The 14,382-nt window shown below is 41.5% G+C and overlaps 2 protein-coding genes across 2 annotated transcripts; one reads left to right on the top strand and one right to left on the bottom strand.

Moving 5' to 3' along the window:
- The first annotated feature begins 279 nt into the window (after positions 1–279).
- On the top strand, positions 280–5,296 carry gmfg (glia maturation factor, gamma). The gene is made up of 7 exons (XM_017490822.3): positions 280–423; positions 900–996; positions 2,370–2,419; positions 2,530–2,579; positions 3,078–3,160; positions 4,374–4,447; positions 4,663–5,296. Exons 1-7 carry the CDS (start codon positions 421–423, stop codon positions 4,732–4,734), a joined length of 429 nt encoding a protein of 142 aa, XP_017346311.1. The 5' UTR covers positions 280–420; the 3' UTR covers positions 4,735–5,296.
- Positions 4,997–9,817, bottom strand: paf1 (PAF1 homolog, Paf1/RNA polymerase II complex component). Its single transcript, XM_017490823.3, has 14 exons — positions 9,584–9,817; positions 9,086–9,115; positions 8,900–8,992; positions 8,662–8,783; positions 8,494–8,560; positions 8,259–8,360; positions 8,045–8,150; positions 7,741–7,809; positions 7,513–7,616; positions 7,271–7,387; positions 6,910–7,038; positions 6,614–6,719; positions 6,421–6,499; positions 4,997–6,262 (listed from the first exon to the last, which is right to left on the bottom strand). Exons 1-14 carry the CDS (start codon positions 9,628–9,630, stop codon positions 5,862–5,864), a joined length of 1,572 nt encoding a protein of 523 aa, XP_017346312.1. The 5' UTR covers positions 9,631–9,817; the 3' UTR covers positions 4,997–5,861.
- Positions 9,818–14,382: the final 4,565 nt, after the last annotated feature.

The raw sequence follows: 14,382 nt of genomic DNA, 5'->3' as shown, positions 1-14,382 counted from the left end.
GTGTTTGTTTAACTCAGGTTTGTTTGGTTTTGTTTATCATTAGCAGGTGTGACCCTTAGTGTAACAGAGACCTGGCATCACGTATGAGTACAAGATAAAATCAGTCAAAAGAATTGTTTTTATTTGTTTGTGTGTTTGTTTGTTTGTGTGCACTCCTGATGCCCTGTAATGTCTCAGCTGAACCTTTGGGTCAAGGAGCGGATTGTGGTGAAGGAAATCAGCGAGCAGTAAGAAGATCCAGGATCATCTCCGCTTCCTCTTGTCTGCGTGAGCGTGAGCATTTGTGTTAACGTGAGCGTTAGCGTGAACGTTAGCATGAGCGTTAACGCCCTCCCTGTACTGCCAGGATGTCAGCAGCATCCTGTCACACGGCTGCTGTTAAACGAGGAACTGTGTTAATCCAAGACGCACTCTGCAACCATGGTAGGAAACGTTCTACACTTTCTACACGTTTACTTTTAGAACATTTTAGATCCATCCAGATGTTTCATTGTGCATCTGCTGAAGAAACACGAATGCAGTGTATGTGTGTAGCGGGCCTAAGTCCTAATTTCACATTAGTCTTGTGTGTATATTTTGCTGTCAGCACTACAGGAAGTTCGTTTGTGTGACAGTGTGTGCTGTAACACTTCCTGTCTAAGTGCTTGACAAACATATGCAATGGGGCGCACAATTTACAGAGCACTGCTACTAGTTACCGGTACCACCCTGAAGTTGATTAGTTTCCCTTAACAGCAAGTGTTTTATTCCTCTTACACGACAGTGATTTTCCAACACTAACGATTTTTAATTTATTAAACAATGACGCATCACATTTGTATCCATTTATAGTTTCAAATGAGAAATATAAACATGAAACAAATGAAATTTGATGCGAAATAAACGGTGGCGTGTTTCAGTCGAGCTCGCTGGTCGTGTGTGAGGTGGATCCGAGTCTGACGGAGAAGCTGAAGAAGTTTCGCTTTCGGAAGGAGACCACCAACGCCGCCATACTGAGTGAGTATTTCTAATAAACGTCCAAGAATTCATGAATAAAAATAGTCATTGATAATTATTAAAGATTATTAAAGGGCTTTGTTCCAGTACTGTTTTTAACGCGCCCTAGGTCAGTTACTAATTAAAGCTGCAAGCAGCATTTTCAGGGGCCAAGCACCCAGACTCGGTGAGCCGCACATTTACAGACGCACTACAAGTGGTGCATAAGCAAGCACAGAAAAGCAGAGCCATAACTATAGGCGAAGGCATTCAAGAACGATTTGAAGTTTCACACATTTGCCATTCCATTATGGGCAAACTGTTTCGAATATTAGATTTTCTTTTGATAAATTTTCTTTAGACAGGTCTCAAGATGATGTGAAGCGAAAACGGTAGTTAAATGTGAGCATTTTTTAAAGCATGTTATTGTTACTTTTGAACAGTAGGTGGCGCTGTTACAAAATTTGTTGCATAACCTCAGGTCATGGTCCGGAAGAGGTATACCAAATTTTGTGTCAGTACGCAAAGTTGTTGCTGAAATACAGTCTCACTTCCTGTTTGGCGGCTTCGCTGTCAGATTCATTGGCCCATTATGGGCAAACCATTTGGAATATTAAAAATTCTTTCAATGACGTCTGCCAAATTTGGTGATGATTGAACAAAATTTGTAGGAGGAATAGAGAAAAAAAGCTTTCGACAAAACCCAAGATGGTGGAAAATCTAACTGGGTGAAAAGTGATGTCATAGGGTGCATTGAACTTGAGACAGGGAATCAAGAGATGGCTGGATTTAAAATTTTCGATATGGAGTTCAAAAGTTATGACCATAAACGTACTTCCAAATTAGGCCCAAATTTGACCCGATGGTGGCGTTAGAGCGTTGGCAGCACCTGGCCCAAATTTGGTCAGAATGTTCCCTAGACCATCCCCAATCAATGTGCCAAATTTCACAACTTTTTACAAGACGGTTCTATGGGCTGCAGTAGACAACAGAAGAAGAACAACTACACACCTTCGGTGCTTGGCCCCCTAAATACTATTTTCCAAATGTGTAACATTTAAACAATTCATATTAAAATGCTAATCTTGCTATTTACTTTAGTCAGTGACCACTGACAGAACTTTGAGACTTTATTCTGTTAGCAAGCTAGCTTGGTTAGCCGTCTTAACGTAGCTAGATTAACAAAAAAACGTAGCTGTTTAGTAAGCCATTTAGAATTTTGAAAAACGTGCGACGTCACCCCCATGACACCACTCCTCCCGTCCTGCTCCACGTACAAGCTTTGTAGGTTGTGGATTCTGAAGGAAGTTGACGACAAGATGTTAAAAACAGAATTCAATTACAGTTCATGTTTTTTCATTCCAATGTGTACGTCCAATATTTGTTTATTTCAGTGAAAATTGATATGGAGAAACAGCTGGTCATATTAGAAGAGGAGTATGAGGTGGGTGCCTGAAAGAGCTCATATGGCTAATCACTAAACTGTTTAAATATAAATAAATAAATTTTAAAAAGTGAGATTCTGTGATTAAACCTGCGATGTTCATGTTACAGGACATTTCTCTGGATGATCTGAGGGAAGAGCTTCCCGAGCGCCAGCCTCGATATCCTTTATCTTTTAAAAAAACAAAACAAGTTTATACATGATACACAGTCGATGTTTTGGAGCTCGAGTTAGCCAGCTAATTCTGTTCTAATCAGTAGGTTGTAACGCACCCCCTTATCAGCTTTCCTTCTCTGTTCCCTCTTGGGCGCCATCTTAAGCGCGATAATATTAGCGTAGTGCTAATCCACGATGCTTATAGTGTAAATCTGGAAGCAGCTGGTAGTAACAGCTGAGATGAGATGAGATGAGAGCTAGGGTTTCTGCAGTTACACCGAAGTCCTCTCATTAAACACTGTGAGTGCAGAGTGATCTCGTATGTGATCCATAAACGCATCGTTAAATGTGAAATCGTGGTAAAATGGGGTCACATGGGGTCTTGTACTGTACTGGACGTGGACATGTTAGCTACACACTTTCACATCCTGATGGTAAAACAGTAGCTCACTTCCTGAAAAGTGAGTCATCGAAGCATGTATGCCACTTAACCAAAGTGCACGTACATAGTGTACAGCTACAAGCTCACGCACTCCGACGGCCGAGTGTCCTACCCGCTGTGTTTCATTTTCTCCAGTCCTGTGGGTAAGTCGTGCTCTTTGTTATCCCCCGAATTTTTCAGTTTCCCGTTAAACAGCTCTATTGTTTTTGCCAAAATTTCATTTACGTTTACTCTCAGGTTATTTTCAGACTAGCTATAAAGAACGCAAACTAATTAGCACGCTAATTAGGACTGACTCGCTAATCGGCAAGCTGATACAAGTCTTTACTCTTTAACGGTACTGATCAATTTATATTAGTTTAAATGCACTATGAGGTATATATTTTATGATATAAAATGCGGGAAATAACTATTGTTAGCTCAAGTACTGTGTTGACATGAATTTCTTTAAAAATCAATAAAAATCTAGCGAAATCTATAGGGATTATTAGTGGAACGCTTGATCCTAAATCCCGGACATTTTTTTTTTTTTTGTAGTTATATTGCTAACAAGCAACAAATTACGCTCATTTTAAAATAAACAACACACATATATAAGTTCCTATTATCGCGTAACTTGTAGCTTTTTTGCTAGGGTTGTACTTTCAAGCTGTGGGAGGCGGGGCCTGGGGGGAGGCGGGGCATGAGGGGGAGGCGGGGATTGATACCAAATTGCGTTAAATCGTTAAAGAAAAATATTTTTTTTAGATTTCAGTCATGCTTACCGAAACCAAGAAAAACAACAAATGGATCGGCTACGCTTAGGGTGAACGGGGCGTCGAAGAATTAATCGTCGTGTTTTAACAATTAATATCTCGTATTCATGGCACGTCGTGTTGGGAAATCAAAAATTTGAAAGGTCTGTTTAGATTCTCGCTTTTCATTAGCAATGTGCAGAAAACATCCCGCACTTTGCTCTCACGTCGTTCTGACGTGTTTCGATTAAAAACCGGTTAAGTATATAACGCTGACTGCTGCGTCAGGAGCGAACGTAATTCCCGCACGTAATCATCGCACGTCATTTTCGTCAGTGAATGCAAGAGCTGTCCAATCGCAGCCTGACGCTGTACTTTGGGGCGTGGTTATAATCAAAGAAGCCCGCCCCCCCCGTCTATCCTTTATAGGTGCATAATAGTCTTAATGTGACTAGAAATACGTACAGCATGTACTTCCGAAGGAATTCTGATCGATTTATATTTGTACCGGACAACTGTACGTATTTGTTAAACAAACAGTGAAGTCGATTTTAAAAGTTAAGTCATTTAAACCCCAGATATGGCGGTTCATCATTAATAATAATTATTTTTCTTTACACAGGCTGTAAGCCGGAGCAGCAGATGATGTACGCCGGCAGTAAGAACAGGCTCGTCCAATCTGCTGAGCTCACCAAGGTAAACATATAAACACGTAAAACACACAGTGCATCATGTTTATCTCGTATAGATGTTTGTTTCCAGTAGCACGGGCCAATATCGCTTTCACGTAATCAATATATATATTTTAATCTATATTTGATATTTTTTTTTTTAAAAATCTGGTTCTATTCCTAATTATACACGTACGACCTTTACAGTTGTTGTTTTTTTTCCCCCGGCCGCGTGTACAGGTTTTTGAAATCCGGAACGCAGACGATCTCTCCGAGGAGTGGCTGAAAGAGAAACTGTCCTTCTTTCGCTGAACAATGACGCCACTCGTCAAGTTCAGCGCTCCATAAATCTATCCGTAAAGCGAAGATCGTTACGTGGGGAATAAACTCACAGCTCATCTCAGATCAGTGGAGAAAAGGCTTCACGTGTTTGATTTCTAATTTTTTTTTTTTCAAATCGACATTTTGTAGAATGAAGTGAAGCACAATGTGAACACGGTACTAGACCTGTTACAGCTAAAAAAAAAAAAAAAAAAAAAAAAGTCAAAACTCCATGTATTTTGGTGTTCATGCGTTCTTTTTTTTTTTGAAACTTTGGAAATACCGATTTTTAATGTGTTTAATTTCGTTAGTGTCTTACAGCAGAAAAAAAAACCCAAAAGATGGTCTTGATATAAATACCAGACTAGATTATATTAAACATACTATAAACGGATTGCTATATTAAAAGGTTTCACATTAAAGTACTGCAGTAGCCTGCAATCCTTTCATCACAGGTATGTTGATATTAAGGAAGGAACAAATCACACTGAGTCTAACGTCACACCGGTTGTTTGAAATGAATTTAAAGAACAATAAAATGTTTTCTCACCAACTACAGCTTATTGTGTTACTGAGAAACCGTAAAAAAAAAAAAAAAAACCCACACCTCTATAACAAGTCCACATACTTTTGGCTGTATAGTGTATATTAACTTTGATAAGAAATATATAAAAGTTCATCACTTTAGTTTTGTTTGTTTTTTTAAACAAATGAACTGGTTGTTCTTTATTTACAGCAGTTTATACAGAAAACTTTACTTTCTACAGCTATTAAAACAAACCAAGAAAAAAAAAAAAAGGTACATACATTTCAACATGGATTTTGGATCATAATAAAGACAGAAATAAAAATAAAAAAAGCTCATCGTGATACTATAGTGAAACAGGTTTGACGAGGAAGAGGAGCAATGAACAGATGTGTATATTTATATTTGTTAGGACATATAAAGTGTAAGAGCTGTTTTTAGCATCAACATCTGCTCCAGCTGTGACAGAAAAGCGTCGAGCCTTGGGGTTGAGAAGGACATCGAGTGGAAATGCTGAATCGAAGCGGATTGAGCGGTTAGAGCGCGAGACACAGAGTATAAACAGTAGAGCATGACCGGTGGAGCATTCGTCTCATTCGCTGTCGCTGCCGTCGCTGGAGTCTGACCCCCTCTCGCTGCCGCTCTGCCCTCCCGCTCCCTCTGATTGGCCGCTGCTGCTGTGGGCGGGCGAGGCGCTGCCGCTCGCCCTTCCTCCCTCTTCCTCCGCGTCCTCGTCCTCGCTCCTTCTCCTCCTGTGCGCTCCTCCTCTGCCGCCGTCGTCGTCCTCTTCCTCACTGTCATCATCACTGCCGAAGATCTCCTCCTCATCACGCGCCTGCCGGTCCTCCCCGCTCTCGCTGCCACTCGCCTTCTTCTCTTCCTCCTCCTCCTCTTCTTCCTCCTCGTCTTCGTCCTCTTCTTCCTCGTTGTTGCCGTCCCGGTCGGAGCCGCTGTCTGAGTTCTCACTCTCGCTGCCTTTCTCCTTCTCGTCGCCTGCGTTGGTTGGAAGAGACGGGTATTCGTTTACACAGCGTGAACGTAAAAGCGAAGCGGGAGGAGACGTTGACGTACCGACACGGCAACAACCAACGGGATCATCATTATCATCATCTCCTTTATGCTCTCTGTGTGTGTGTGTGTGTGTGTGTTACCAGAATCCTGAGTGTCTTTGTCCATGTCTTCCTCCTCATCCTCTGGCTCGTGGTTCTCCAGCTGAGCTCTGCGAGCCTCCTGCAGGTCACACACACACACATTTTCCCCCCATTTAGCTCACCATCGTTCCACAAAAACACCGCGTGTACGTATGTATGTGTGACTAAGAGAGGACGCCACTGTAATACAGACCTGTGCTTCCAGCTCTTTCTCGTTCATATCTCTGTGTTTGCAGACCAGAACAGCGTTGGTGGTGGACTGAGCTCCGGCCTTCGCGCGCCTCTTACTCAAACGCACCCTGACCAAACACACACACGCTTAAATAACACTCACATGTACGAGATAATACAGAGTTTAATGCTAAGCTCATCCCTAGCATTAATATTTCATCTTGCGATGAAAGTGATGATTTCAGAACAGGAGGGGCGACGATACAGGAAATGATGTTTAGGTAACAATATCTACGATAACACTATGATAAACCGAACCTGGTCTCGAGCTCGTTGTAGTAGACGCCGTCTCCATCTCGGAAGATGAAGAAGTAGTTCTCCTCGTAGCCTTTGCTGGCTTTGTTCTTCACGTTCCAGTTGTACTCTCTCGCTATCTTATAGTCGTATCTGCACACAGACAGAGAGAGAAACTGTTTTATTCCTCTTATACCGTGCAATTCGCCATCGATTACAGCTTATTTATTGAGGAAGCTACTCTGCTGCTATAGCAAATTAATCAACGCCTTCTAACCAATCAGTAGTGCTGGGGTATAAAAGAACAACATTTTTGGTGGACACTGTGTGTGTGTGTGTGTGTGTGTGTGTGTGTGTGTGTGTGTGTGTGTGTCAGGGGTCGTACAGCTCCTCAGGCATGTAGTCCAATTCCTCCTCCACGTCTCTTTTACGCTTGCGCAGCGTATCCTCATTGGGTAGGAAGTACGCCACAAACTGGTTCCCTTCCTCGTCCATCATTCCTCTGAGGAAAAAAACCCACAAAACATAACCCCAGGAGTTTATTAACAAACACAAAAAAAGCTGTCAAAATAAAATAAAAGATAAATCACTGACTAGCAACCCAAACACACACACACACACACACACCTGATCATAGCCTGTGACATCATTTCTACAGCCGCAGAGCTGGAGAACTCTTTAGGGGCGGGGTCAGAGTCGAAGATGACCTGCGCACATGGGTTTATCCACATCTGCACAAAGGAGAAAGGAACAAGAGAGAGAGAGAGAAAAACAACACAAAATTACATTCTTATATTCATTTACACTGACATAGATCCAAAGTGTGTGTGTGTGTGTTTGTGTGTGTGTGGGGACCTTAAAGTCAGGGAAGACGGGCAACACCTCCACAGGTGTAACTCTTGGTTTGCTGTAATGCTGCGTTATCTATGGGGGAAAAAAAAAGAGAAGTGTAAAATCTTTAACGTTACGCAAAACAAGTTAGCTGACGCTAATGACATCTCGTTGAATTAACGTTACCGTGTGAAACGATTTTAAAATCGCTAATATTTACATTTATTCACTTAGCAGACGCTTTTACCCAAAGCGACTTACAAATGAGAAAAATACAAGCAAAATAAACGGCCGAAATTCACATTAGCGTGTTGTCACGAAAGCTCACGTTTTTCTGGGCGTCCTCGAAGGTCTTTTCGATGGCGGCGATCTGACTGTCTCGGTCCTTGTAGATCTCCTCTTCTGTGAACTGCTGCTTCACTGACACGCCGATCCTACACACACACACGGTAATTAAACAGCACTGACAAGGCAGCATTCCGTTTAAGTGTGTGTGTGTGTGTGTGTGTGTGTGTGTGTGTGTGTGTAAAATGCCTACTCACTTGACCTCCACTTTGTCGTTGGACACACCATATCTGTTGAACTCTGTGGAGATGTACTCCGTCTTCCTCATCCATGGGACCACCTTAGCATGCTGCTGGGACCTACAGACACACACACGTAAAAAATATAGAAATAATATACATTCAGAGACTACAAACAACTTGTGAATTCTGAATAATGAATACTGGAGCTTATCTGCAGGCACAAAACACACATACACAGGTGACCTCTGACCTTTTGGAGCTAGTGGGCGCCTGGATCTCCTCTTCTAAAAGCTTCTCATCCGCAGGATCTAGCAGGACTAAAAAAAACCCCAAAACGATATGTTAGGGTCGACGCGGTGCGTGTTAAGCGTACGCTTACCGTTAGGGTCGACGCGGTGCGTGTTAAGCGTACACTTACTGTTAGGGTCGATGCGGTAGGTATCAGGGTTGATGAGGTCGATGGTCACGCCCAGGTCCGGTTCTGTCAGCAGGTCGTGTTTGTGTTGTTTTTCCAGCGAGGTGGCTTTGTACTGCACAAACCTTCACACACACACACATTTAATAACGTTCAGTATCACTGACAGCAACCTATCTAAAATGTATCTAAAAACAGTCCGGGATATGAAAATAAAAGAAATGGAGTGATTATTTTAGACCTGTGTTGGTCAAAGGGATATGTGATGAACTTGGGGTCGAACGGGATATCAGGGAGGCTGTTACAGTATTTCACCCGGCACACGACACCAGACCTAAAACATAGACAAGTGATTAATAATAATAATAATAATAATAATAACAATAATAATAATAATAATGAGGAGGAGATATGGTGAAGGAGATACCTTTCAGGGACGGTTCTGTGTGACGAGCTCCTGTATGAGGGGAAAAATAAAAAAGCTGAATTAGACCCATGTGAAAATAAAACAAGTTCACATTCATGTCAGTTTGCACTCTCATGCATTTGGGATTCTGCTTCCCTTCCTATAGAATATATACCCGACACTATACAGGATAGAAAATACATTTCTACTAGAATGTATACTCAAGAGAGTATAAAATATAGTTTTAAAAATGAAAGCTGAATGTTTAGGTGCCTATACTGTATACTGCGTTATGCTAGCTAGCACACTTGTTAGCTCTTGTAAACTATTATTGTTTATTTTTTGAAAAAAAAATTATCTGTTTGGAATTAATCGGGAACTAATTATCGAAAGTTTAACATGTTTACTGACGTAACTGAAAGATATTTAATTAGAGTAAACGGCCACAAAGTGTGCTTTAAGGTGACGGCTAACTAGGCTAGCTACAAGTTAGCCTAGCAGAAATGCTAACACTCTTACCGATGCCCGTCCTCGCGCTGCGCTTGAGTTTGAATCGTTGGCGCCATTTTAGGGGAGAGGGGAAATGGGGCGCCTCGGTTTAACCGATTTTTCCCCCTAAAGATTAAGTTTAAAATCTACTCAATCTCGGAATAAACTTTTTTTTATCGCAATAAACTCCTATAAGGCCAGTGTGTATTCGTTGTGATGTCTGGTTTTGCGTCTCAGAGTTCACATGCCAAATTGTTTCCTCCACCCTTAGAAAGTGCACTACATAGTAGGTAGAATAAGGGCGTCTCGCACCCTATGTAGTGACCGCATATACAGGAGGAGGGTATTTGGGACGGGGCTCAAATTCGATGGAAGTAGCCGGCGTGAAATGTTCCCACCCGTTTTTCGGATGAAAGCAAGAAACAGGGTTTTGTCGAAATACAGGTGGGAATCGAATTAAATCAGCACGCAGCGATGTCACTCAGGACCCCGTAGCGTTCATAGGTGACTCAAAACAATGCCATGGCAAAAAAGTAATGTGCTGGGTAAAAAAAAAAGTTGTTTTTGGACATGTTCAAGGCTTTTTTTCTGATATATATTGCTTTAGAAATGAAAGAAGCAGGATAGAAAAACGTGTTATAAGTTATTAATAGTGTTTTCTTAAGAGTTTTCTTGAATATGAGCATGAAAATCATTTAGTGTGTTCATTCTATTAAAAATATTTAATGAATTCATTTATTTGTCTTCAGTAAGTTGTGTGCTGAGCCCCGTCCTGTACTGTCTCTACACCTACGACTGTAGTCCGGTCCACAATAATAATCTTATCGTCAAGTTTGCTGACGACACCACAGTGGTCGGACTCATCTCAAAGTTAGATGAGGTAGCCTACAGAGAGGAAGTCCTGAACTTGGCTGCCTGGTGTTCAGAGGACAATCTGGCTCTAAACACTAAGAAAACCAAGTAGATCATTGTAGACTTCAGGAAGCACAACACTGAGCTAGCCCCACTTTTCATCAATGGTGAGTGTGTAGAGAGGGTCCACACCTTCCGGTTTCTTGGCGTCCTTATCTCTGCTGACATCACCTGGACAGACAACATCACTGTGGTTATTAAGAAGGCTCAGAAGTGGCTACACTTCCTGAGGGTTCTCAGGAAGTACAATCTGGACCCCAATCTGCTGCTGACCGCTCGTCTGTCGAGAACCTGCTGACATACTGTATCACGGTATGGTATGGCAGCTGCACCACGGCAGACAGGGAGAGGCTTCAGAGAGTAATAAGAGCAGCACAGAAGATCATTGGCTGCCCTCTCCCCTCCCTGATGGATATTTACACCTCCCGTTGCCTCAGCAGAGGAAAAACCATCATTAAGGACAGCTCTCACCCTGGCTCTGATCTGTTTAATCTGTTGCCCTCAGGAAGATGTTACAGGTGCATCAGAACAAGGACTAATAGATTTAAGAATAGTTTTTTCCCAAAAGCTATAACCATTCTAAACACATACATGTACTGAGTTCACAGTATAGGTATATAGTGTCTCAGAACTGTGCATTTTATAGTATAGAACCCCCCGGTACTATTTATTTATTTATTCATTTATTATTTACTTATTTCATGTTGTTATATATATATATATATATATATATATATATATATATATATATATATATATATATATATATATATATATATATATTTTATTTGATCTTGTTTATTTTATGTACATGTTGGCACGGAACAAAAAGGAGTGGCTCTAAATTTCATTGTACATGTGTATAATGACAATAAAAGGCATTCATTCATTCATTCATCATTCACCAGAGCTTCACAGGCTGCCACTGGAGTCCTCTTCCACTCCTCCATGATGACATCACGTAGCTGGTGGATGTTAGAGACCTTGTGCTCCTCCACCTTCTGTTTGAGGATGCCCCACAGATGCTCAATAGGGTTTAGGTCTGGAGACATGCTTGGCCAGTCCATCACCTTCACCCTCAGCTTCTTTAGCAAGACAGTGGTCGTCTTGGAGGTGTGTTTGGGGTCGTTATCATGTTGGAATACTGCCCTGTGGCCCAGTCTCCAAAGGGAGGGGATCATGCTCTGCTTCAGTATGTCACAGTACATGTTGGCATTCATGGACCCCTCAATGAACTGTAGCTCCCCAGTGCCGGCAGCACTCATGCAGCCCCAGACCATGACACTCCCACCACCATGCTTGACTGTAGGCAAGACACACTTGTCTTTGTACTCCTCACCTGGTTGCCGCCACACACGCTTGACACCATCTGAACCAAATAAGTTTATTTTGGTCTCATCAGACCACAGGACATGGTTCCAGTAATCCAAGTCCTTAGTCTGCTTGTCTTCAGCAAACTGTTTGTGGCTTTCTTGTGCACCATCTTTAGAAGAGGCTTCCTTCTGGGGCGTTAGCCATGCAGACCAATTTGATGCAGTGTGTGGCGTATGGTCTGAGTACTGACAGGCTGACCCCTCACCCCTTCAACCTCTGCAGCAATGCTGGCAGCACTCATACGTCTATTTCCCAAACACAACCACTGGATATGATGCTGAGCATGTGCACTCAACTTCTTTGGTCGACCATGGCGAGGCCTGTTCTGAGTGGAACCTGTCCTGTTAAACCGCTGTATGGTCTTGGCCACCATGCTGCAGCTCAGTGTCAGGGTCTTGGCAATCTTCTTACAGCCTAGGCCACCTTTATGTAGAGCAACAATTCTTTTTTTCACATCCTCAGAGAGTTCTTTGTCATGAGGTGCCATGTTGAACTTCCAGTGACCAGTATGAGGGAGTGTGAGAGCGATGACACCAAATTTAACACACCTGCTCCCCATTCACACCTGAGACCTTGTAACACTAACAAGTCACATGACACCGGGGAGGGAAAATGGCGAATTGGGCCCAGTTTGGACATTTTCACTTAGGGGTGTACTCACGTTTGTTGCCAGCGGTTTAGACGTTAATGGCTGTGTGTTGAGTTATTTTGAGGGGACAGCAAATTTACACTGTTACACAAGCTGTACACTCACTACTTTACATTGTAGCAAAGTGTCATTTCTTCAGTGTTGTCACATGAAAAGATATAATCAAATATTCACAAAAATGTGAGACGTGTAGTCACTTTTGTGAGATATGGTGTATATATATTTGATGACTCACACACAGACGGCCATGTTTCCAAACGATCCCTGATCATGTGACACACAGTCAAAAGAAAACAAACCATACTGCATTTTAAGATCTTGTGGTTCTTGTGATGCACATAGCCACATAACCAAATGACTCCCATTTATAACGAACACAAACATTGAGATGATTCAGGTGTAGATCATGTTGGTTTATTGTAGAGAACACAAAAGGAAATCCATTAGCAGATGGCGCAACCCTTCTGTAAAACAACCAGAGAAGAAAGAGTACAGAATTTTCTTTTTTAAAAGAAAAAGTCAAGGATCACATGGCTAGTTTTAACCTACAGTTCATTCGTCTTAAAATTAGTGGTTTGGTTTCTTGAAAAAAAAAAAAACCCAACAATTTGTAAAACAAAACAGAGCTCTGAAAACTGAAATTTACAAAAATGGTAAAACTGGGATGATCTCAACCCTACGTTCACACTAGTAACTCGCTCGTGTCAATTGTGGGTGTGGCCTGCTCAGCACGTTTTGTTGTTACGATGAAAAATACTCGTAGCTATATATCTTCTAAAGCTACCTAGTTAAAAACAAACTAAATAACGCATTATTCAGTGTGAAAAATTGGTTGTTTGATTTACGTGCTCGAACTTGTCCTATCTTTGTTGGAAGATTAGCAAAGCAAACTACACAGCTATGTACACTCCCCAGAGGTGCCAGTGGACCATCTCTGCTCCTTCCTTCCAGGCTTTATTTTTCTTTGTGATATCTCTATACACATTTAATGACAGATCGTATATGACAAGATTAGATAAAACTATGATTTTAACTTGTTCTTCCATTTATGTGTGTCAAACAGCAAACGCAAAACTAATGTAGGAACTATTGTTGTGAGTGGGGAACTGAAGACATGTCGGACCACGCGCTCGTAGGATTGGCTCGAGGAATCGTTCGAGCAGATCGAGAAAATCTTCAATTACACGTCACTTCATGGCTGAAAATGGAAAAGACTGCTCGGACGCCGTTTCGTCACTTGTTTTTGTGAAAGTAGGGTAACAGGTGGAGAGAAAGTTTTAAATGTGATGCTCGCTCTACCATTTTAGCAAAATCATTGTGCTGCGATACTTTTGGGAAACTTGCCTTTAAAAAAATACATATACAAACCATAGATTTTACATTTAGAAAAAAAAAAACTATGTAGTTGGTTTAAAGTAACATGAAACAGACCTGTGTTATGACAAAAAATATTAATCTGAATATTTTTTAAATAAATATGAGTGTTCTCAATCATGAATTAAGTTCACCAACTCGGTTTGGTATTTGAGTTTGCTCGCACTTAAGAGGATTTTTTTTTTTTTTTTGCTGCAGAGCACTTAAAAATTAAAAACATTTTTCAAAGGAAAATTTTTTAAAATAAAAACCAAAAAAGATTAAACAGCAGCAGGTGGTTCAGTAATTCAGAACAAGCTAAAAAGCTAACATTGCTCATTTCACAAGTTTTTTTTTTTATACCTCAGACAGTAAGTCCCGCCCCCTTTATCGTCAAACGTTCTGCTTAGCCCTCGAGCCCGTCTCTGATTAGTCAAAACGCGTATAGGGCGGGGTCGAAGTTCCACAGAGTAGCTGCTAGGGCTGATAATTCCCGCTCTTTTCAGTGAACCAGATTATTTGACTCAGCTTGCTAAAGAGT

This window comes from Ictalurus punctatus, chromosome 17 (assembly GCF_001660625.3).
Source record: "Ictalurus punctatus breed USDA103 chromosome 17, Coco_2.0, whole genome shotgun sequence".
NCBI lineage: Eukaryota > Metazoa > Chordata > Actinopteri > Siluriformes > Ictaluridae > Ictalurus > Ictalurus punctatus.
This window is presented reverse-complemented; position numbering and strand designations above follow the sequence as displayed.